At 63.2% G+C, this 18,291-nt stretch overlaps 4 protein-coding genes and 2 long non-coding RNA genes across 8 annotated transcripts; 3 read left to right on the top strand and 3 right to left on the bottom strand.

The window, feature by feature from the left end:
• The first annotated feature begins 171 nt into the window (after positions 1-171).
• SPAG7 (sperm associated antigen 7) lies at positions 172-2,381 on the top strand. 2 transcript variants are annotated; one of them, XM_041712151.2, is made up of 7 exons: positions 172-329; positions 890-957; positions 1,055-1,143; positions 1,462-1,546; positions 1,625-1,714; positions 1,899-2,055; positions 2,168-2,381. In XM_041712151.2, the coding sequence occupies exons 1-7, from the start codon at positions 188-190 to the stop codon at positions 2,296-2,298; spliced, it is 762 nt and encodes a 253-aa protein (XP_041568085.1). In that variant the 5' UTR covers positions 172-187; the 3' UTR covers positions 2,299-2,381.
• An 18-nt stretch (positions 2,382-2,399) lies between these two features.
• On the bottom strand, positions 2,400-5,631 carry LOC121468512 (uncharacterized). Its single transcript, XR_005978440.2, has 3 exons — positions 5,069-5,631; positions 4,051-4,111; positions 2,400-3,250 (listed from the first exon to the last, which is right to left on the bottom strand). It is a non-coding gene; the product is annotated as an uncharacterized lncRNA (long non-coding RNA).
• A 109-nt stretch (positions 5,632-5,740) lies between these two features.
• On the top strand, positions 5,741-8,122 carry PFN1 (profilin 1). The gene is made up of 3 exons (XM_041712196.2): positions 5,741-5,974; positions 7,188-7,380; positions 7,894-8,122. The coding sequence occupies exons 1-3, from the start codon at positions 5,843-5,845 to the stop codon at positions 7,989-7,991; spliced, it is 423 nt and encodes a 140-aa protein (XP_041568130.1). The 5' UTR covers positions 5,741-5,842; the 3' UTR covers positions 7,992-8,122.
• A 234-nt stretch (positions 8,123-8,356) lies between these two features.
• Positions 8,357-9,948, bottom strand: LOC121468501 (uncharacterized). Its single transcript, XR_005978435.2, has 2 exons — positions 9,696-9,948; positions 8,357-9,380 (listed from the first exon to the last, which is right to left on the bottom strand). It is a non-coding gene; the product is annotated as an uncharacterized lncRNA (long non-coding RNA).
• A 78-nt stretch (positions 9,949-10,026) lies between these two features.
• SLC25A11 (solute carrier family 25 member 11) lies at positions 10,027-13,248 on the top strand. Its single transcript, XM_041712194.2, has 8 exons — positions 10,027-10,222; positions 10,695-10,847; positions 11,087-11,293; positions 11,391-11,481; positions 11,692-11,782; positions 11,875-11,974; positions 12,083-12,134; positions 12,530-13,248. The coding sequence occupies exons 1-8, from the start codon at positions 10,146-10,148 to the stop codon at positions 12,683-12,685; spliced, it is 927 nt and encodes a 308-aa protein (XP_041568128.1). The 5' UTR covers positions 10,027-10,145; the 3' UTR covers positions 12,686-13,248.
• A 133-nt stretch (positions 13,249-13,381) lies between these two features.
• PSMB6 (proteasome 20S subunit beta 6) lies at positions 13,382-16,227 on the bottom strand. Of its 2 annotated transcripts, XM_072920574.1 has the most exons (6): positions 16,068-16,226; positions 15,662-15,729; positions 14,683-14,814; positions 14,474-14,603; positions 13,838-13,982; positions 13,382-13,580 (listed from the first exon to the last, which is right to left on the bottom strand). In XM_072920574.1, the coding sequence occupies exons 1-6, from the start codon at positions 16,155-16,157 to the stop codon at positions 13,444-13,446; spliced, it is 702 nt and encodes a 233-aa protein (XP_072776675.1). In that variant the 5' UTR covers positions 16,158-16,226; the 3' UTR covers positions 13,382-13,443. The 2 variants fall into 2 exon arrangements, with proteins under 2 accessions (XP_072776675.1, XP_072776674.1); XM_072920573.1 differs by lacking the exon at positions 13,382-13,580 and having other exon boundaries at positions 13,922-14,344; positions 14,389-14,603; positions 16,068-16,227.
• Between the last annotated feature and the right edge of the window lie 2,064 nt (positions 16,228-18,291).

The raw sequence follows: 18,291 nt of genomic DNA, 5'->3' as shown, positions 1-18,291 counted from the left end.
ACATGGCTGGGGGACACAGAGAGGGGACATGGTTGGGGGACAGAGGGAGGGGACATGGCTGGGGGACACAGGGATGGGACATGGCTGGGGGACAGAGGGAGGGGACACGGCTGGGGGGGCGCTGGAGGCACGGGCCCTTTAAGAGGAGGCCACGCCCTCTGGCGCCGGGCCACGCTCTCTCCCCGCGATGACGCAGCACGCACCGGGCGCGCGGCGTCACGCACCGCCCCGGCGCAAGATGGCGGAGCTGGACTTGCTGGGCTCCATCCTGAACTCCATGGAGCGGCCGCCCGCCGCGGCCGACGGCGAGACGCGGCGCCGGGCGCGGGGTCAGCAGGGCCGGGGAGGGTGGCGGAGGCACCGCGCCAGGGCCACCGACCGGGCGCGGCGGGGAGCGGCGCGTCGCGGCCTTTCGCCCTCAGAACTCATCCCCGTCACCGGCGCCCGCCCTCGCGTGAGGCCACGCCCCCCGCGGGCTGCTGACCCCGCCCCCAGCGCCATGGCCACGCCCTCTCTGCAGTGATTGACAGTGGGGGCTCTGTGGCCACGCCCTCACTGTATTGATTGACAGCGGGGGCTCTGTGGCCACACCCTCTCTGTTCTGATTGACAGTGGGGGGCTCTGTGGCCACGCCCTCACTGCATTGATTGACAGTGGGGGGCTCTGTGGCCACGCCCTCACTGCATTGATTGACAGCGGGGGGCTCTGTGGCCACGCCCTCTCTGCAGTGATTGACAGCGGGGGGCTCTGTGGCCACGCCCTCTCTGTTCTGATTGACAGTGGGGGGCTCTGTGGCCACGCCCCTGCCCTTTGCCCAGGCCCCGCCCCCTCCAGCACCCCGAGTTTTTTGGGGGGTCACGGCCGCCCTGACCCCCCGTGTCCGCTCCAGAACAAGCTGCTCGCATGAAGAAGCTGCAGGAGCAAGAGAAGCGGCAGAAGGTGGAGTTCAGGAAGAGGGTGAGTGCGGGGCCGTGCGTCACTGGGCGTTTCGGGCCGCTCCCCACGGGCCACCCACAAATTCCTGGGCTCCCCTGGGTGTCCCGTGTGTCCCCAGATGGAGCAAGAGGTGTCCCAGTTCATCCAGGCCACCGGGGAGCCCCGGCGTCGCTTCCAGCCCATGAACAAGATCGAGAGGAGCATCCTGTGAGTGAGGCCCTGGGGGTTACTGGGGAGCACTGGGAGGGCACTGGGGGCACTGGGAGGGCAGTGGTGGAGGACTGGGGACACTGGTGGTACTGGGAGCACTTGGGGGGACGCTGAGGGACGCGGGGATGGGAGGAATGCTGGGGACACTCGGGGGACGATGGTGGCACTGTGGGGCAGCAGGGGTGCCCACGGGACATGGGGGTGGTCCCAGGATGGCAGCACCCCTGGGGCAGCTGGGGACCCCCACAGGGAGGGGAGGGACCCCGCTGGGGAGCCGTGGGGAGCCCCAGCGCCAGCGGCTCCGTGTTCCCCTAGGCACGACGTGGCGGAGGTGGCCGGCCTGACGTCCTTCTCCTTTGGCGATGACGAGGACAGTCGCTATGTAATGGTGTTCAAGAAGGTGGGGGATGGCGGGAGACGCTCCGGGGGGGCCTGGGGGGGGTGAGGGAACACGGGGTGACACTGCTGCTGTCCCCAGGAGTTCGCGCCGTCGGACGAGGAGCTGGAGGCGTATCGGCGTGGCGAGGAATGGGACCCGGCGCGGGCTGAGGAGCGGCGGCGCCTCCGGGTAGGCGGGGCCTAGGGGAATTAATTAGGATGTGGGCAGGGCTTAACAAGGCGTGGCCAGATGAGTGGGGCATGGCTGCATGGTGGAGGTGGGGCTTACATGGGTGTGGCCGTGGTGGGTGTGGCCTGAGTGGGTGTGGCGGGGTGGGCGGGGCTTGCTGAGCCTCACCTGGCCTCACCTGCAGGAGCTGGCGGCACAGCAGGAGGAGGCGGAGCTGGAGCGCGGCCCCGCCCCGCCGGGGCCCCCCAACGACTACAAGGACAAATACCGGCACCTGATCGGCTCCGACGCCGCCAAAGCCGCCGCCCGCACCATGGAGGCCAACAAGGCGTACGGCTGCGGTGAGCAGAGGGTCCCGCGGGGGTCCCGAGGCCCTTCGGGGTCCGGGGGTTGGGCAGCGCGAGGTCTGGGTGGTCCTTGGGTGACCACCTGGATCTCTCCTGTGCCCCCCAGTGCCGGTGGCCAACAAGCGGGACACGCGCTCCATCGAAGAGGCCATGAATGAGATCCGGGCCAAGAAGCGGCTGCGGCAGGCGGAGGACGAGGGCGGGGCCGGGGGGGGTGCCGGGGGTCCCGGTGTGTGAGGGGGGTACCCCCGGGGGTATTTAACAGCGGGGGGAGGGTGGCGGGGACGCACAGAGGGGGTGATAAACCTCCCCATCTCCTCTCCTGGTCCCCATGTCTCTTTTTGGGGGGTGGTTGGGGTGAGGGGGCACCCCCACGTCCCGGATTGTGTCCGTGCGTGTGTCCCGCTCCCCAAACAAAGGAGCTCAGGAGCTCCTGGTGCTTTACAGAGTTTACTGGGGGTGGGGGGAACCTTCTGGTGGGGGTCCAGCGTGGGCCCTGCTGCTTTTCCCCCTCCTTCTTGGCCTTGGGGTTTGGGAATCTGCCCCCTCCCAGCCTGGTTTTGTCCCCCAGCGAGTCCTCAGCCCTGGGAGGGATGCGAGCTCAGCGGGGCGATGTGGGGGTGATTCAGGGCTCAGCAGACATGGGGGCTTTGGGGAAGAGGGGGAGCAGGACACACGGGGACAAGGACACGCCTGGGAGGCGACACGGGGACGTGAGGTTTTCACACCCCTCTCTTCCCGAAGAGCCTTTCCCAAGGGTTTGCACGAGGATTTGCCGTGCACTCACAGCCGAGTGGACGCAGAGAGCTCGGTGCTTTCGGAGGTTTGCAGGAGGGTTTGCACAGACTCAGTGGTTGGGATTTTCACAGCGGTGCGAGTTTGTGTGCTCAGTCACAGCTGGCAGCCTCTGCTGCGGCTGCAGGATGGACTCCGAGACGAGGGAGGTACCCAGGGGCTTGCGAGGGGTCCCACGAGGGTCAGACCTGCGTGGACTCGGTGCTGGGAGCTGCACGGGGAGCTGCACGATGATTCAGAGCGCCAGGTCTGACCTGGTGGACCTCGAGCAGGAGGCAGTTGTGTGCCCACAGCCCGTGCGGTGCCCTTCGGGTCGGTCACTGCCAGGTCACAGCCCACCCCCTGTATGCCCACCTGTGTCAGGCACCACTTCCAGTCTTCCCAGTGATCGCTGCTGCGGGGAAACAGCGAGCAGTGTGCAGTAGAGTTCAGCAATGTGGCCCAGCTGCCTTCCCCGTGCCTCCCTGTCTGGTCCAGTTCATCCCGATGCCCTGCGGCACCTCCTGGTCCTTCTCAGTGTCACTCTCCTGCTTCCCAGTCCCCTCCCAGTGCCCCCCAGTTCCATCAAAGTCCCTCCCAGTTTCATCCCAGTGCACACCAGGGCAGTCCTTGAAGCTCTGGTGGGGCTGTCCCCCTGTGATGAGGCGCTTGGGGTGCAGGGGGGGATTTGAAGCCCAGGTTGGATTTGCCCTCGTGGCAGAACTCAGAGGTTGCCACGTCCATCCCAATGACCACCTTGTCCAGTGCCCAGCCCCCACGTCCATCCCAATGACCACCCTGTCCAGTCCCCAAATCCCTCCTGATCCCCCAAATCCTTCCAGAGACCCCCATACACGAACACGCTCAGCGCTGACCCTTGGCCAAGGGGACCGGGGCATCCAGGCCCCAAGACCACCCCCTCCAAATTGCTCTCCCGCCACGGGCAGATGGACCCTGATGTTCGGTGTCCCCTCCACCTTCTGCCCTTTCCTACCCTTCCCCCACTGCCCCACAACTTTTCTCCAATTACCAGAAATTCACGATGTGACCCCAGAGCCCAACCCCATCCTGGGGACCGTCCCTGCCTGCCCTGGGACCCTCCATGTCCCCCCACAACCCTGAGCCTCCTCCAAGTCCCTGCACACCCCTGTGACACCGCCCCCCACCCCAGCACCCCCCCTGCCACTCCAAACCCTTGGCTGTAAACAAATCCACCTCCAGATTCCCACGGGAATCCAGGATCTCCTGGGCTGTGATCTCTTCTGGATGGACGTGGCTGTGGGGTAGGAGACCTAGGGGTCAAGGCCGAGATCCCAGGGGTCCCAGCCTGACCCTGGACTCCACAGAGCTCCCATGGGGAGAACCCCCAAGTCCGGGCGCCCTGAGCTGGCCCTGTGTCCCCTCCATCCCATGGGGGACCCTGAGCGAGCCCAGAGCCCCCTCCCCAATTCCCAGGACACTCAGAGGGGCCCGGGGTGGGTCCGGGCCCTTCTCACCCAGCGCTGCCCCTGCCCAGGGCCCTGCCCTGCCCCCTCCCCCGGGATTATTTGTCCCTTCCCCTTCGTCCCTCCCCCTGGAGGGACCGTGGTGACACTCAGCCCCGCTGGGGACACCGGGGTGGGGCCACAGGAGCCCGGGGCTGGTGGCACTTGGCGATGGTCCCTAAGTGTCCCCCCCCGGGTTTGGGACCATTGTTCGCCTCCCTTAAAGGTCACTATAACACGACTCCCAACCGGGGGGGCTGGAGCGCCGCCTAAAGGCCCCGGGGGGAACAGCAGCGGCCACAGGGGGAGGGGGCGAGTGGGGAAGGGGGGGACGATTTTGGGGGTGCAGAGGGTCCTTTGTGGGGGGAGTTCAGCCCCTAAGGAGTACCGGGGTGGGGGAGGGGGGAACTCAGCCCCACGGGCCCCACAGCGTGGGGGAGGGGCGGTGGCTTTGACCACTTCCCGGGGAAGTTCTCGCCGGGGGGGGGGGGGGGCGGGGCCGGTCCTTTTTTGGGGGGGGGTGGTGGGTGAACGGGCACCCTCAGGAGGCCTCGACCCCCGCCCACCCCCAACCCTGGAGGTCCGGGCACCCTCAGCCCCCCGAGGGGGGAGACGATCCCGAACGCCGCGGCCCTCCCCCTCCCCGTTCTCCACCGCCGAGCCCCTCCCCCACCCCGGGGCAGGAAGTGAAACCGCTGCCCCTCCCCCCTCCCCCCGGAAAGTCCCGCCTGAGTCAAACCGCGACTCACGGGGGGTTGGGCGAGGGTCCTGCACCCCCAGACACACACCGAGCTGGGGCTGTCACCCCCCGCCAGCCGCCCCCGTTCGGGGCCGCACCGAGGGCCCAGCGCGGGGCGGCGTGCGCCATAACGGCGTGTACCGGGATAACCGGGAATCACGATACAGAGCGAGAAGGAGCAATAACGAGGGACTCGTTATCAGTCTAGGGGTGTCACGATACCCGTGAGGGTGTCGCGATAGCGGGGGGGAGTGGGATAAAGGGGAAAGGGGGCACAATAAAGAGTGGGGGTTGAGGTGATGGGGACGGTCCGAATAATGGAAGCGAGCGTCGCTACACGGAGGGAGTGTTTGAATTTGGATGCGTCGTGATAATCGCGGGACGCCGAGTACGAAGGGTTTGGATTGAGGGGGGCAGCAATGGAAGGGTTCACAGCAAACGGGAGCACGGCGATCGCAGTAACGGCGGGGGCTGGAACAGCGCGGGGGACCGCAACGGGAGGAGGGTGTCGCGGTAACGAGGGAAGGGTCGCAGGAACAAACCGCCCCTTCCCCCCAAAACCGCCGCGCACCTCCCGGGGCCCCGCCCCGGCCCCGCCCCCGGCCCCGCCCACTGCCGTCCCCTATGAAAACCGCCGCGCGGCGCCGCCGCCGCTCCTCCGCCGCCGCCGCGCCTCGGCCGCACCGCGCAGGCGCCGAGCGAAAAGCCCGCCCCCTCCCCGGCGAAGCCCCGCCCCCCGCGGAAGGCCCCGCCCCCGCGCCCCGCCCGCCCGCCCGCCGCCGCCATGAGCGGGTGGGCGCCCTACGTGGAGACGCTGCTGGCGGACGGCACCTGCCAGGATGCCGCCATCGTCGGTTACCGCGACACCCCCGCCGTCTGGGCCGCCGCCCCCGGCAAGACCTTCGCCAATATCACGGTGAGAGGCCGGGACCGGCGGGGCGGGGGGGGGCAGCGCGCCGAGGCGTTTCCCGCCCAAGCGCGCGGAGGGCGGGGGGACCCGGCGGCCTCTGAGAGGCGGGGCTGACCCCCCCACCCTCCCGCGACGGGCTCCGGGAAGGACAAAAAAGGGAGAAAAACGCAAAAGCGCCAGCGTGGAGCGCGGCGGGGGGGGCTCGGGCGCTGCCCGTGCCCCGCACCCGGTGTCGGGGGAGGGCCGGTGCTGGGGGGGCCCCGGAGGTGGGGGGGGCCCGGCGGCGAGGCAGTCCCCTCCTTAATCCCGCTTCGAGCGTTTTGGGGGGTCGCGGGCGGGCGGGGAAGGGGGGGAAGGGCGAGCACCACGTGTTTGGACGAGCTCCGTCCCGGCTGCGCATCGCTTTTATTGCACTGCCCTCAGTGGATGGCGGGGGTCTCGGGGGTGGGGGAGCGGAGGAACCCCTCCCCACTTTAAAACCCTCTAAAAATGCGCGGAATGCGGCCACTTCCCGGTGGAGGAGGGGCGGCCGGGGCTTCCTGTGGGGGAGGGGCGGCGCGCGCGCACCCCCTCCCCCCTCCCCACTTCCCCCCACGGAAATGGTGGGGAGGGGGGAAGTTTGGGGAAGCCCGTGGTGAGAAAGGGGTCCTGCCGGAGCCCTGCTCCCTGTCTGGGGGCACGGAGAAGTGATGGGGGTCCCCCGAGGGGCTGTGATGGGGTTCCTCGGGGTCCCCGGGCGTGAGGCCCCCATGGGCTTGTCTGGGTTAAATGTGGTTTGGGGTTTGCCTGAGGAGTCTTTCCTGGAGGTCCTGACCTGTTCTCCCCCGTGGCAGCGGTGGAAGCGTTGGCCCTGGAGGGTCCCGAGTGTGAGGCGGGGTCATAGAGATCCTGGGATTCTCTTGTGGGGACCCCTCGGGGCTCAGGGTTCTCCCGTGGGGACCCTGGCGGGAGTCACGGGGGTCCCGGGACAACCGGGTCCCTTTTATGGTCATGGAGTGGGAGTTATGAGAGTCCCAGTTTGCCGGGCGCCCTACAGGGGCCCTGCCTGGGGGTTTGGAGTCTGCATTTGGGTGTGGGCCTTTGGGGTCCCCTTGGCCTGTCCCCACCCCTGTCCAGCCTCAAAAGGGGGGTTACCCTGCAGTCCCCAGACAGCTGCACTTGTCACGGGTGGGCTTTGGGGGTCTGGGGTCTGTTGACCGGCTGACCCTTGTGTCCACAGCCAGCAGAGGTGGCCGCACTGGTGGGCCCCGAGCGGGGGCCGCTGCTGGTGCAGGGGCTGACGCTGGGGGGGCTGCGCTGCTCTGTCATCCGAGACTCGCTGCTGGTGGAGGGCGAGCACAGCATGGACCTGCGCACCAAGGGGGCTGCCGGAGCGCCCACCTTCAACATCACGGCTGCCATCACCAACAAGAGTGAGGGACCCCCTGCACCCACCCCCTGCCACCTCTACCCCGTGTTGTCCCCATCGCCCTCCCAGAACACCCCCTGCCATCCCGTCCCATGTGACCCCCCCACCTTCCAAATGGCCAACGAGAGGATTCTCCCTCTGGAAGGACCCTGTCACCCTGTGGCACTGCCCCTGTCACCCTGTGGCACCTCCTGACCAGTTCCTGTCACCACCTATGACCCCAGGCCTCCACAGGTGCCTCCCATGTATCTTACGGCATCACAGTGTCACCCAGTGTCACCCCCCACCTTCCCCAGGCCACGTCACCTGCCCTGTCACCTCTATCACCCCTGACCCGCTTCCCGTTACGTGTCCCCCCTCCCCCTTGACCCAGGTCCCCACAAATCGCCCCTTGCTAACTCCTGGTGTCCCTTCATCCCAGCTCCTGCCCCCGTGTCTGTCTGGGGCTTGTGGGGCTTGGTGGGGGTTTTGGGAGGCTTGGAGATGACCCCCACCCCTTCTTCCCCTACCCCTGCAGCCATCGTGCTGGCCATGGGCAAGGAGGGCGTCCACGGCGGCTGCGTCAACAAGAAATGTTATGAGATGGCCAATCACCTGCGGCGCAGCCAGTACTGAGGGGGCTGGGGGGGACCCCCGGACCCCCAGGGACCAGCAGGAGCCGCCAGGGACCAGCAGGACCCCGTCCCCCACCCCCTTGTCTGCCCCCGATCCCCGCTGCCGGCAGCAATAAAGTGCCCTTGTGGGGAGTCGCTGTGGGTCAGGGATTTTGGGGATCTGGGCGCTTTGTGGGGAACACCGACATGCGGCAGGGCCGTGGGGTGCGGCTCCGTCTTCCACCCAGGGCGGAGGAGGCTGCCCCAATACCGGGTCCAAGGGCGCTGCCGTGCCCCAGGGGAACAAAGTCCGCCGTGGGGCGGGGGCGATGCCTCAGCAGCCGCCCCACGACACTCCTGCTCCCACCCCCGACTCGGGAGACAAAGTTGGGGGACAGAGGCTTTATTGGAGGGCTGCACTCATGGTGGAGGCGGTGGGGGAGGTCAGCGGGAGTCCAGGCAGCAGCAGGGGGGGACGGTGGGATGGAACAAGCGGGCTGGGGGGACATCTGGGGAGAACAGAAGGAGAACTGGGGGGCAGGAACTCCTCTGGATATTCTGGCGAGCTGTGAGGGAGGGCCCCAGGTGTTCGGGGGGTGCTGTGAGGCAGAGATGGGGACTGGGGAGGTGGTGGGACGGGTTGATGTGGGGCAGAGGTGCAAATGTGGGGGATGGGGTGTGGCACAGGGAGATGGCGGGGCTGATGTGGGGTGAAGAAGGTGGTGTAGGGCAGAGATGGGGATGTGGGAAGGTGATGTGGGGTAGAGGGGGAGATGTGCGGCTGGAGCAGGAGTCCGGGCAGGCGGAAGCAGCTCCGGTGCCGTCAGTCGAGTCCTTATAAGGGCAATGTGGTGGCTCTGGCGCTTCCTGTTCCCCCCCCTCCACAACCCACGGCTGACTCACGGAAAGGGGGAAGGGCCCCGCAGTTGCCCCACGGCGGGGATTGGGTTATCAGGGGTTGGGTCGTGGGGGGAGATGGGAGTGTCCCCCCAGTCACCCTCACCCAGCATGGATGGACTCAGGTGTTGGGGCCTCCTGCGTGCCTTTGCCCCTGCCATGAGGCAACCCTCATGGCTGTGAGGTTGTGGCACACCATCACTGTCACCTGTGGAGCCGTGGCACTCCTACATCCTGTGGGACAGTGTTGTCCCCTCCCGCTCCGTGTCCAGGTAGGTGATCCTGTCACCTGTGACACCTGTAGGATGCTGTCACCTGCGTCATCCCTGACACCGTGTACACCTCAGGGGTACCCCAAAACTGAGGGGGCTAAAGAGGAGGGACAGGGGAGGGGAATGGAAGTGCTGGGGAGAGGGTGGGGTGCAACACCTCACGGTGACTCCTCGTTAGAATCAGCAGTAGAGCTCAGTGGGATGTGCCGGTATGAGTAGGGGGCCTCCGAGTGACCTCGGTGCTGAGTGAAGAACGCAAGATTGCCCCCAGTAGACCCAGACATCCTTCGCTACCCCACAGTGCACCCAGAGCACCTCCCAATGACCCCAAAGTGCCTCCCAGTGCCCCTCAAGTGCACCCGAGACGCCTCCCAGTGACCCCAAAGCGCCTCCCAGTGACCCCCAGTGCGCTCTAAGTCCCTCCCGGTGATCCCAAGTGTACCAAGTGCATCCCCGCATAGCCTCAGAGCCTTCCAGTGCTTGACAGCGCCCTCCAGTGTCCCAAATACTTCCCAATATCGCTCAGTGGAGGTTGCCCAATACCCCCCAGCACTCACCGCCTGGAACAGGACGGGATAGGCATCCCTCCGCGGAGCTGAGCAGCGGCGGCACCGAATTCGTGAGGCCGTGGCCGCCGCCGCCCCCTCCCGCCGCCGCCGGCTCCCCCCAGGCCCCCTCAGAATGGTGAAGTATCGCGAGAGAGGGGCGGGGCTACAGCACCTGCCTCCGCCCCAGCCAATCCCCGTGGTCACCGCAGAATTTCCATTCCCGCCTAAACCCGCTCCACCAATGAGAGGCGCGAGGGCGGCGCGGGGAGCACGGCCACGCCCCCAGGGGGCGGGGCTTTCCCGCCCAGCCGCGCTCCCCGCGCGGGGCCCCCGCCCTGGCGCCGCGCAGGCGTCCCGCGCAGGCGCAGTGGCGCCGCGCCCCCCCCGAGTCACCTTGGGGCGCCGCCGGTGCCGGACCCCGCGCCCCCCCCGCGCCCCCGGTGCCCGGGCCCGGCCGTGATGGCGGCGGTACCGGCGGCCCAGAGGCCCAAGACCTCCCCGAAATCCGTGAAGTTTCTCTTCGGCGGCCTGGCCGGGTGAGAGCCCCCCCCCCCCGCCAAAATCGGGATACCGCGCTCCTAAACCGAGAATCCCCCTCCCAAACCCTTCCGGTCCCCCCTAAACCACCCCCGGTTCTCCTCCTAACTCTTCAGCGTCCCCCCCAAACCCTTTAACTTCCTGGGTCCCCATCACTGCCCCCCACAGCCTCCCCCAAATCCCTTCTGTGTGCTCCCCAAACTCCCTTCAGACCCCCCCAACCCTCCCATCAAACTGAAACCCCCTACAAAATCAATTAAAATACACTGAACCTTTTCAAAGCTCTCAAAATCCCATCCAGCTCCCCTCAAACCGTGCCTGTGCTACCCCAAATAGATCCCCAAAGCTCCTTCAGACTTGCTCGTCACCCCAGGTTTCCCCTGAGAGGGCTGTGGGTGTGTCTGGGGGGCTGTGGAGAGGGCTGTGAGTATTTTTGGGGTCCCCCGACCTTACCTGACCTCCTTCCTTCAGGATGGGGGCTACAGTCTTCGTGCAGCCCCTGGACCTGGTGAAGAACCGGATGCAGCTGAGCGGGGCCGGGGCCAAAGGCCGCGAGTACCGAACGTCCCTGCACGCCCTGGGGTCCATCCTGCGCCACGAGGGACTGAGGGGCATCTACACGGGGTATGGGCCCCCCAAAACCCCCCTGAACCTCCAGATCCCTGGGGCACCTCTTGAACCCCCTGGGAACCCACCCAAACCTGCGTGCCCTGGGGTCAGCCCCATCCTGGAGGTTGGTGGTCATCTACGTGCGATGCAGAGCCCCCAAAACCTCAGAACCCCAAGCAGCTGCCAGGCTAAAGCTCTTTCCTGCCCCCCCACCCCCCTTTTTGGGACTCCTCCCATTCTCTGTGTCCCTCCAGGCTATCAGCGGGGCTTCTACGCCAGGCCACCTACACCACCACCCGCCTGGGCATCTACAGCGTGCTCCTGGAGCGTTTTGGGGGGGCTGATGGGACCCCCCCTCCCTTCCTGGCCAAGGCAGCGATGGGCATGACCGCAGGGGCTGCGGGGGCCTTTGTGGGGACCCCGGCTGAGGTGGCTCTCATCCGCATGACAGCTGATGGCAGGTAAGCCCTCAACCCTCCAAAACGTATCTGCGCCCCCGCCTGCCTCCCCAAGGCGGCTTTTTTTACCAAAATCCCCTTTTTTTGCCCTGGATCCCAGGCTACCCCCAGGCGAGCGCCGCGGGTATCACAATGTGTTCGACGCCCTCGTGAGGATGGCGAGGGAGGAGGGGGTGCTCACGCTGTGGAGGGTAGGTGGGGGCTGCGGGACCCCGAGAGCCTCCCCAGGGATGCAGGGGGTGTCCTGATGCTCTGGGTGGGGGGAGCTGGGTCCCCCAAACTGCCCCCTCCCACCCCAGTGCTGCGTCCCCACCGTGGTGAGGGGGGAGAGCACGGTCTATGGGGGAAGTGGGAATTCTGGGGGTGCACAGGAGTGACCCCAACATGCCATTTTCCCGCAGGGCTGTATCCCCACCATGGCCCGTGCCGTGGTGGTCAACGCTGCCCAGCTCGCCTCGTACTCCCAATCCAAACAATTCTTGCTCGACTCCGGTGAGTTCGGGGGGTTTGGTCTGCCATGGGGAAACCCTAAATCCTGGTGCACTCTCCCCCCATTCCCCTTTGATGTTTTGGGGTGCCCCCAGGGCATTTCCGTGACGACATCCTGTGCCACTTCTGCGCCAGCATGATCAGTGGGCTGGTGACCACGGCCGCCTCCATGCCTGTTGACATCGTCAAGACCCGGTGGGTTCATTTTTGGGAGGGGCTGCCCTGCTCCCCTTTAGATAACCACAGATATGACATGTGGTCACCCCAAAACCTCCCGTTTAACCCCTAAATGCTCCCCAACAGGATCCAGAACATGAGGACAATAGATGGGAAACCCGAGTACCGCAATGGGCTGGTGAGTGAGCGGGCTTTGGGAGGGCAACACCGTTTGGGAGTCCCCATTAATTCAGGAGGGGCGCCTGTCATTTCGGGAGTTCCCTTTCAACTGGGGGATTTCATGCCATTTTGGGGGTGTTCCCTGTCATTGGAGGTGGGGGGGGGAGAAATTCAGGCCATTTTGAGGCGATGCCCATAATTTTGGGGAGCTCCCCATTATTTTGATGGGGGGGAGGGGGGTGGGGGTAATCCCTGTCATTTTTTCAAGGTTTCTCATAATTTTGGGAGAATTCCCCATCATTCTGAGAGTGTCCGTGTTATTTCAAAAAGTTTTTCTGGAAGGGCATCCATGTAATTTTTGGAAGATTTCTCATTATTTTGGGGGGGGGCCCTGACACTCTGCTCCTCCTGCAGGATGTGCTGCTGAAGGTGGTGCGGTATGAGGGCTTCTTCAGCCTCTGGAAGGGCTTCACCCCCTACTATGCCCGCCTGGGCCCCCACACCGTGCTCACCTTCATCTTCCTCGAGCAGATGAACAAGTGGTACCAGCGGCTCTTCCTCAGTGCCTGACACCCCCAGGGGGGGTCGGGGGGATCTGACCCCATCCCGTGGGCTCTGTAGGGGCACTTGACCCCCACTGAAGGGGCTTTGGGGGTGTCTGACCTCTCCCTTAGGTGCTGTGGGGGTGCCTGACCCCCCCACATCACCAGGGGCTGGGGGGTTCTATAGGAGTGCCCGGCCACCCCCCATCAAGGCTATGAAGTGGCCCTGAGGCCCTATGGAGGGGTCTTGGGCCCTATAGAGGTGCATGACCCACTCCTTGAGGCTTTAGGGATCCCTGGGGCCCTCTGAAGGGGCCCTGGACCTGAGACAGGGGTGCTGGATCCCTCCCTTGGGGACAGCAGGGGATGCCTTGTCCCTGTGGGGCAGCCCTCCAGAGACTGCAGGGTGCCCTCCCCCTGTGCTCCCTCCCCACCCACCCCTCTGGGGGTTTTGTTACCAGCCAATATCAAGGTCACAGTGTGGGGCAGGAGCCCCCCTAAACTCCCCCCTCCCTTCCCCCAGCACCCCCCACCCTGCGCTTTGTTAATGAATCATGGATCGCGATAATGTAATTAAAGCAGACCCACAGACCTGGGGGGTGCTTCATCTCTGTCACACCGGGGGGGGTCCGTGTCGCTCACACTGTGCGTGTGGCCTTGCCCCCACCAGGGACAGGGTGACAGGAGGGGACCCCAAAGGCAGACCTCAAGAACATCCAGCAGAGGCAGCTAAGCTGTTTATTGTCTCCCCCGCCAAATTTGGGAGTCCTGGGGGGGGGCTCTCCCTCAGACAGGGGGGCCACCATCACCCCAGGGCAGGTCAGAGCCGGCCAGGACTGTCCTTTCCACCCCCTCCTCCGTGATGGCCGCCAGCCTGATGACACCCCCGCTGGAGCCGTCCCGCACCATCGCCAGGGCCAGCGCTGAGGGAACACAGGTCAGGAGCCCCCAAACCCCCAAAACACTCCAAAACCCCCCAGCACTGCCCAAACTCCTCTGTGCCCCAAAATCCTCTCCCAGGGTTCCCCCAAACCCTCCATGATCCCAAAATCCCCTCCCAGCACACGCCCAAACCCGTCAATGCCAGGCAGACTCCTCTGTGCCCCCAAACTCTCACCCAAGACCACTCCCCCCTCTCCCCCCACCCACATCCAAATTCTCCAATATGCCCCAAACCCACCACGGGCAACGAATTCCTGGCACTGGGAGCGGCTCATCCCGGGTTGGAATGTGGCATCCAGGAATCCGTAGATGTAGGAGCTGCCTGAGCCCCCCACAGCGAAGGGCTGGCGCAGGAGGAGCCCCCCCATGGGCACCACGTACACCTGTGGGGCAGAGGGGGGGCTCTAGGGTGCTGTGGGACAAGGGAAGGGGCTGTGGTGCAGAAAGAGGGGATCGTAGGAGAAAGATGGGGTTATGGGGCAGAAAGCGGGGAGCTGGAGGGCAGAGGTGAGTGCTGTGGGGTAGAGAAGGGGACACCAAGAGGTAGAAGGAGACATGGGGCAGAGTGGGATGCTCCCCGACAGAAAAGGGAACACTCGGGGCAAAGGAAGGGACATTCTGGGATGGAAGAAGGGACACTGCAGGGTGGAAAAAAAGGACACTCCAGGGCAGAAGGAGGAATGCTGTAGGGTGGAAAAAGGACACTCCAGGGCAGGAGGAATGCTGCAGGGTGGAAAAAAGGACACTCAGGGCAGAAGGAGGAATGCTGCAGGGTGGAAAAAAGGACACTCCAGGGCAGAAGGAGGAATGCTGCAGGGTGGAAAAAGGAGATGTGCTGGGGTGGAAAAGAGGACACGAACCGAAGGGAGCCCACCTGTCCCCCCCGCCGTGGGTCCCAGCCAGCGACGATGATGCCGGCGCTGAGCTCCTCACGGTAGCGGTAGCAGCTCTGCTGGAAGAGGCGGGCGGCCGTGCGCACCCGCGGCGGCTCCTCCAGCTCCACGCTGTGGGGCAGGGCCAGGCGTGGGGCTGGGGGTCGCTCTGACAGCCCCCCCGGCCCTGCCCCACGCCCACGGGGGGTACCTGTGGAAGGCCAGCTGGTAGGCCACAGCATCGGCCACCGCCTGCGTGTCGGCGGCTGAGCCCGAGCGGCAGCAGAAGATGCGGTCGTGCACGGGGGTCAGTTTGTCCGTCACCCGGTTGGCTATGTAGGCCCTGCGAGACACGGCGGAGATGTCACCGTGACAACCTGTCTGTACTGTCTGTACTGTCACACACCCCCGAGGTGACACTGCAATGGGAGCGATGAACTGGCGGTGCTGAGAAACCCCTGGAGAGCAGCTGCCGGTCCCAGAAAGGTGCTGGAATTTCTTTGGGCAGAAAGCGAAAGGTTTTGCAGGCATGGGACTTAGAAATGTGGGATTTTCTGTGGGAATAACAAAAAGAAATAGGAGCGAAAATCCCGGAAAGGCAGGGATAACCCCTGGGGGATGCTGGGAAATGGATTTACAGGATTACCAGGATGGAATGTTTTGTGCAAAGATCTGAGGCACTGGGAAGAATTTTACACATAACGGACCCAAGATTATAATAAAAATAGTGTGTGTTCCATATTTTACGTATGAATCAAGAATTATATGTCTTAGAAGGATGCAGGCAGCCCTTTGGACTGGGTGATTTGAACACGGGATTCAAATCCAATTTTTATCAACACGCTGGGTTCCGTGGGATCGAAAACTCTCCCTAAAAGAGGAAAAGTGACCTGGCCAATAAGAATGTGATCCGTGGAGAGAAATCCAAAGACTGGGACCAAGAGGACAAACTTTAACCTGAGGATACTTTTGCAGAAATTACTCCACATAAACAAAGGATTCCTTGGATGATTTGGGTGATGGAAAATTGCCTGTGACAAGGCAAGGTGTGACACTGATACCTGGGGACCCTGCCCACAGCTTTGGGGGTGGCTTCCCAGTGGCATCAGGGTGGCACCCTGACAAGAGTGACAACCCTGTGACACCGTCCCGGACCCCCGTGACGTCATCGATGACGTCATGGCGCTCACCCGGTGGTGGTTCGGGAGTCGGCTCCTATGACGACGCCTCCATCGAATTCCACGGCCATGATGGTGGTCTGGGGGGGGAGGGAAGGGCTGCGCTGAGACTCCCTGCCCCACAGAAACCTCCTTCCCACAGCAGATCCAGCCTCACTCAACGCCCCCCGCCGCACAGAAATCGATCCGTGCCCCACAGAAAGCGTCTCCCCCTCAGCAGAGGAACCGCCCTGTGCCCCATAGCACCGCTCCCCAGGGGGGTCCCTCTTCCACCCCAAACTCAGCCCCAGCTCCACCCTCAGCCGCACACCGCAGACCCGCCGCCCCACCGCACCGCGGGATCTCCCGCTCCACAACACCCCCGTAAAGCCCACGGCGAGTCCGCAGCCCTCCGGGCGGGTCCCGCCGCCGCACTCACGCCGGTGCTGACGGGCTCCGCCGTCCATTCCCGGTGCGGCCCGGCGGGGCCCGGCGCGGCCCGCGGCTCCCACACCGTCACCGCCGCCATCTTCCGCCGCGCTTTACGGCAGCGGCGCGGGCACGACAGGCTGGGGCCGGTGCTTTACGGCAGCGTGGCGGGCGCGGACCCGCTGCTTTTTTTAATAAATAAAACACTTCCCTTTCCCACCACGCCCGCCCCGCTTCGCGCCCCAAACCGTGCACTGACCACCCTGTGACCAGTGCAGACGAGGAGGGGGCGGGTGCTGCTGGGGCCTGTTGGTGGGGGTCAGCTGGGCACACCTGAGCAGGGCGGGCCGGGGCCTAGGGAGCGTTCCCGGCAGCTCTCAGGGAAGGATGGTTGTGGTGTGTGTAGCAGATATAATTCGCGCCATTTCTAGTATGATATGTGTGATATTGAGTATTTGTTGGAGTATACACGCTTGTGTTAGGAGTGCTCCCCACCCTCGCAGGCGAAACCTGGTGTATGTTGAAACCCGATTTACAAGTAAAAGGATGCGGCTCGGCCAGGAGACGGGCCAAGTCTGGAGAGATACGGGGACACCCAAGCGCTGATCATCGCGTGAACGACCCGAGATGGATATCATGGAAATCCTCGGGCAGATCCATGTGAATGCAGCGTTCCTGTAAATTTCATCAACGGATTCACCAACTCCGGACACTGAATTGTTCTTCCTCATCAGCAAAATATAAAATCTCATCAACCTATAGACTCTGAATGGAAGAAAAGACTGACTACCGAAATCTTGGCCTCAGGTGGAATTTTCCCTATAAAAACTGCTTGTGCCAGGATGGAGGTGTGTGGGCATAGAGGAAAACCTCTGCTGAGGCTGACTTCTTGTTGCACACCCAGGGCTGACCCCGGGCTCGGCTCTGTTCTTTCCTTGTGGCTGGCTAGATAAAATTTGATTGCAAAATAAATATTTTATTTTTTTAATTTTAATTTGGCTGGAAAAAGTTTCATTTCAATTCCTGTTTGGCCAGGGGCACACATAGAGAAAAGGCTGTTAATTATCTTGGAAATGAAAGTCTGCCACCCCATTAAGGGTCTGACAAAGGGCTGTGTAGAGGAGGGAACACCCCACAGGACCTTTCTTCACCTCATTCCTCACTCCTAGGTGTAGCAGCTCCCCATGTGACCAGCTGCTTTCAGTGCAGCTACCTGGACACACCTGCACAGGGAGCTTCTAATCCAGAGGGGCTAACAGGGGTACCCCAAATGTCCCTCCAGGAACTATGGTTGGAACATCCAGCAGGGACTGGGGAGCAGCCGGACCCACCTGGGCACGGAGCATCCTTTTCAGAAAATGCCAAGGGAAGAGCCCTCTTGCCAAGGGGCAGCACCTGAGCAGGCCGGGCAGCATGTGGGGTTCCACGGGAGAGCTTTCAGCTTTCCCCTTCTATTGTGTCAGCCCCTCCCTAGAACCCCCAGACCTTCCAAAGCACTCCCAGAAAAGAGGGGGGTTATGAAGAGAGAAGGGGTTTAAACTACGGGAAAAAGCTTCCTTTTCCATTATTTCTTGTGTTCAAATCATGAGGGAATCCACTGCCCCTGCAATTTTAATGGTCTCAGTTGAAATAGTCCCTGCCTTTTCTATGCTGTTAGGGGTGTTAATTGACAGGGAACCCCCATTTTCCATTATTTTCCAGTTTAAATAGAAGGGGAAAACCTTGACAATGGTTTTTATGGGTTTGAATTAAGGGTAACCTTTGTTGTTGTCCTAAGGCTTAAATTGAGGGGGAAGCCCAGCTATCCCTCTTTCTTAAGGGTTTGGATTGAGGGGAAGATCCCTCTGTCTTCATCACTGGAGAGACTTAAAGTGAGGAAAAGTTCTCTTTTCCCAGTATTCTAGGGAATTAAACTAAAGGGCAAAAGCCATTTATTTGCCATTGTATCTATTTCAGTGGAGGTAACTTCCCCATTTCCTCATTTTAAGGAATTCACTTGAAGGAGGCTCTTCTTGAATGCTTTTCCAGCATTTTAAGGGTTTAAAACTACCCTTCAGGGCACTTCCTTCTGTGCCCTAGGACTAAATATCTCAGGGAAAGTCAAGCCTAGCATGCACTTAACCTTGATGCTGCCCAGGAGGCTATTTTTTTTTTTCCTTATTTTTATTTATAATGTAGTTAGTCCTAATTAGTAGCGCCAAGGAGACTTAGACTGTTCATAGAAGTATTATTCT

Source organism: Taeniopygia guttata, chromosome 32 (genome assembly GCF_048771995.1).
Source record: "Taeniopygia guttata chromosome 32, bTaeGut7.mat, whole genome shotgun sequence".
NCBI classification, from domain to species: domain Eukaryota; kingdom Metazoa; phylum Chordata; class Aves; order Passeriformes; family Estrildidae; genus Taeniopygia; species Taeniopygia guttata.
The sequence above is the reverse complement of the archived record's forward strand: the minus strand, read 5'-3'. Positions and strand labels throughout refer to the sequence as shown.

Bases quoted from the DNA above. Each gene is read 5' to 3' on its own strand.
- SPAG7 (XM_041712151.2), top strand. From the start codon at position 188: ATGACGCAGCACGCACCGGGCGCGCGGCGTCACGCACCGCCCCGGCGC. The intron at 1,715-1,898 runs GTAGGCGGGGCC...CCTCACCTGCAG, and splicing joins AGGAGCGGCGGCGCCTCCGG to GAGCTGGCGGCACAGCAGGA. The intron at 2,056-2,167 runs GTGAGCAGAGGG...TGTGCCCCCCAG, and splicing joins CAACAAGGCGTACGGCTGCG to TGCCGGTGGCCAACAAGCGG.
- PFN1 (XM_041712196.2), top strand. From the start codon at position 5,843: ATGAGCGGGTGGGCGCCCTACGTGGAGACGCTGCTGGCGGACGGCACC. The intron at 5,975-7,187 runs GTGAGAGGCCGG...TTGTGTCCACAG, and splicing joins AGACCTTCGCCAATATCACG to CCAGCAGAGGTGGCCGCACT. The intron at 7,381-7,893 runs GTGAGGGACCCC...CTACCCCTGCAG, and splicing joins GGCTGCCATCACCAACAAGA to CCATCGTGCTGGCCATGGGC.
- SLC25A11 (XM_041712194.2), top strand. From the start codon at position 10,146: ATGGCGGCGGTACCGGCGGCCCAGAGGCCCAAGACCTCCCCGAAATCC. The intron at 11,294-11,390 runs GTAAGCCCTCAA...CCTGGATCCCAG, and splicing joins CGCATGACAGCTGATGGCAG to GCTACCCCCAGGCGAGCGCC. The intron at 11,783-11,874 runs GTGAGTTCGGGG...GGGTGCCCCCAG, and splicing joins ACAATTCTTGCTCGACTCCG to GGCATTTCCGTGACGACATC.
- PSMB6 (XM_072920573.1), bottom strand. From the start codon at position 16,157: ATGGCGGCGGTGACGGTGTGGGAGCCGCGGGCCGCGCCGGGCCCCGCC. The intron at 15,730-16,067 runs GTGAGTGCGGCG...CTCCCCCCCCAG, and splicing joins CGGAGCCCGTCAGCACCGGC to ACCACCATCATGGCCGTGGA. The intron at 14,604-14,682 runs GTACCCCCCGTG...CCTGCCCCACAG, and splicing joins TACCAGCTGGCCTTCCACAG to CGTGGAGCTGGAGGAGCCGC.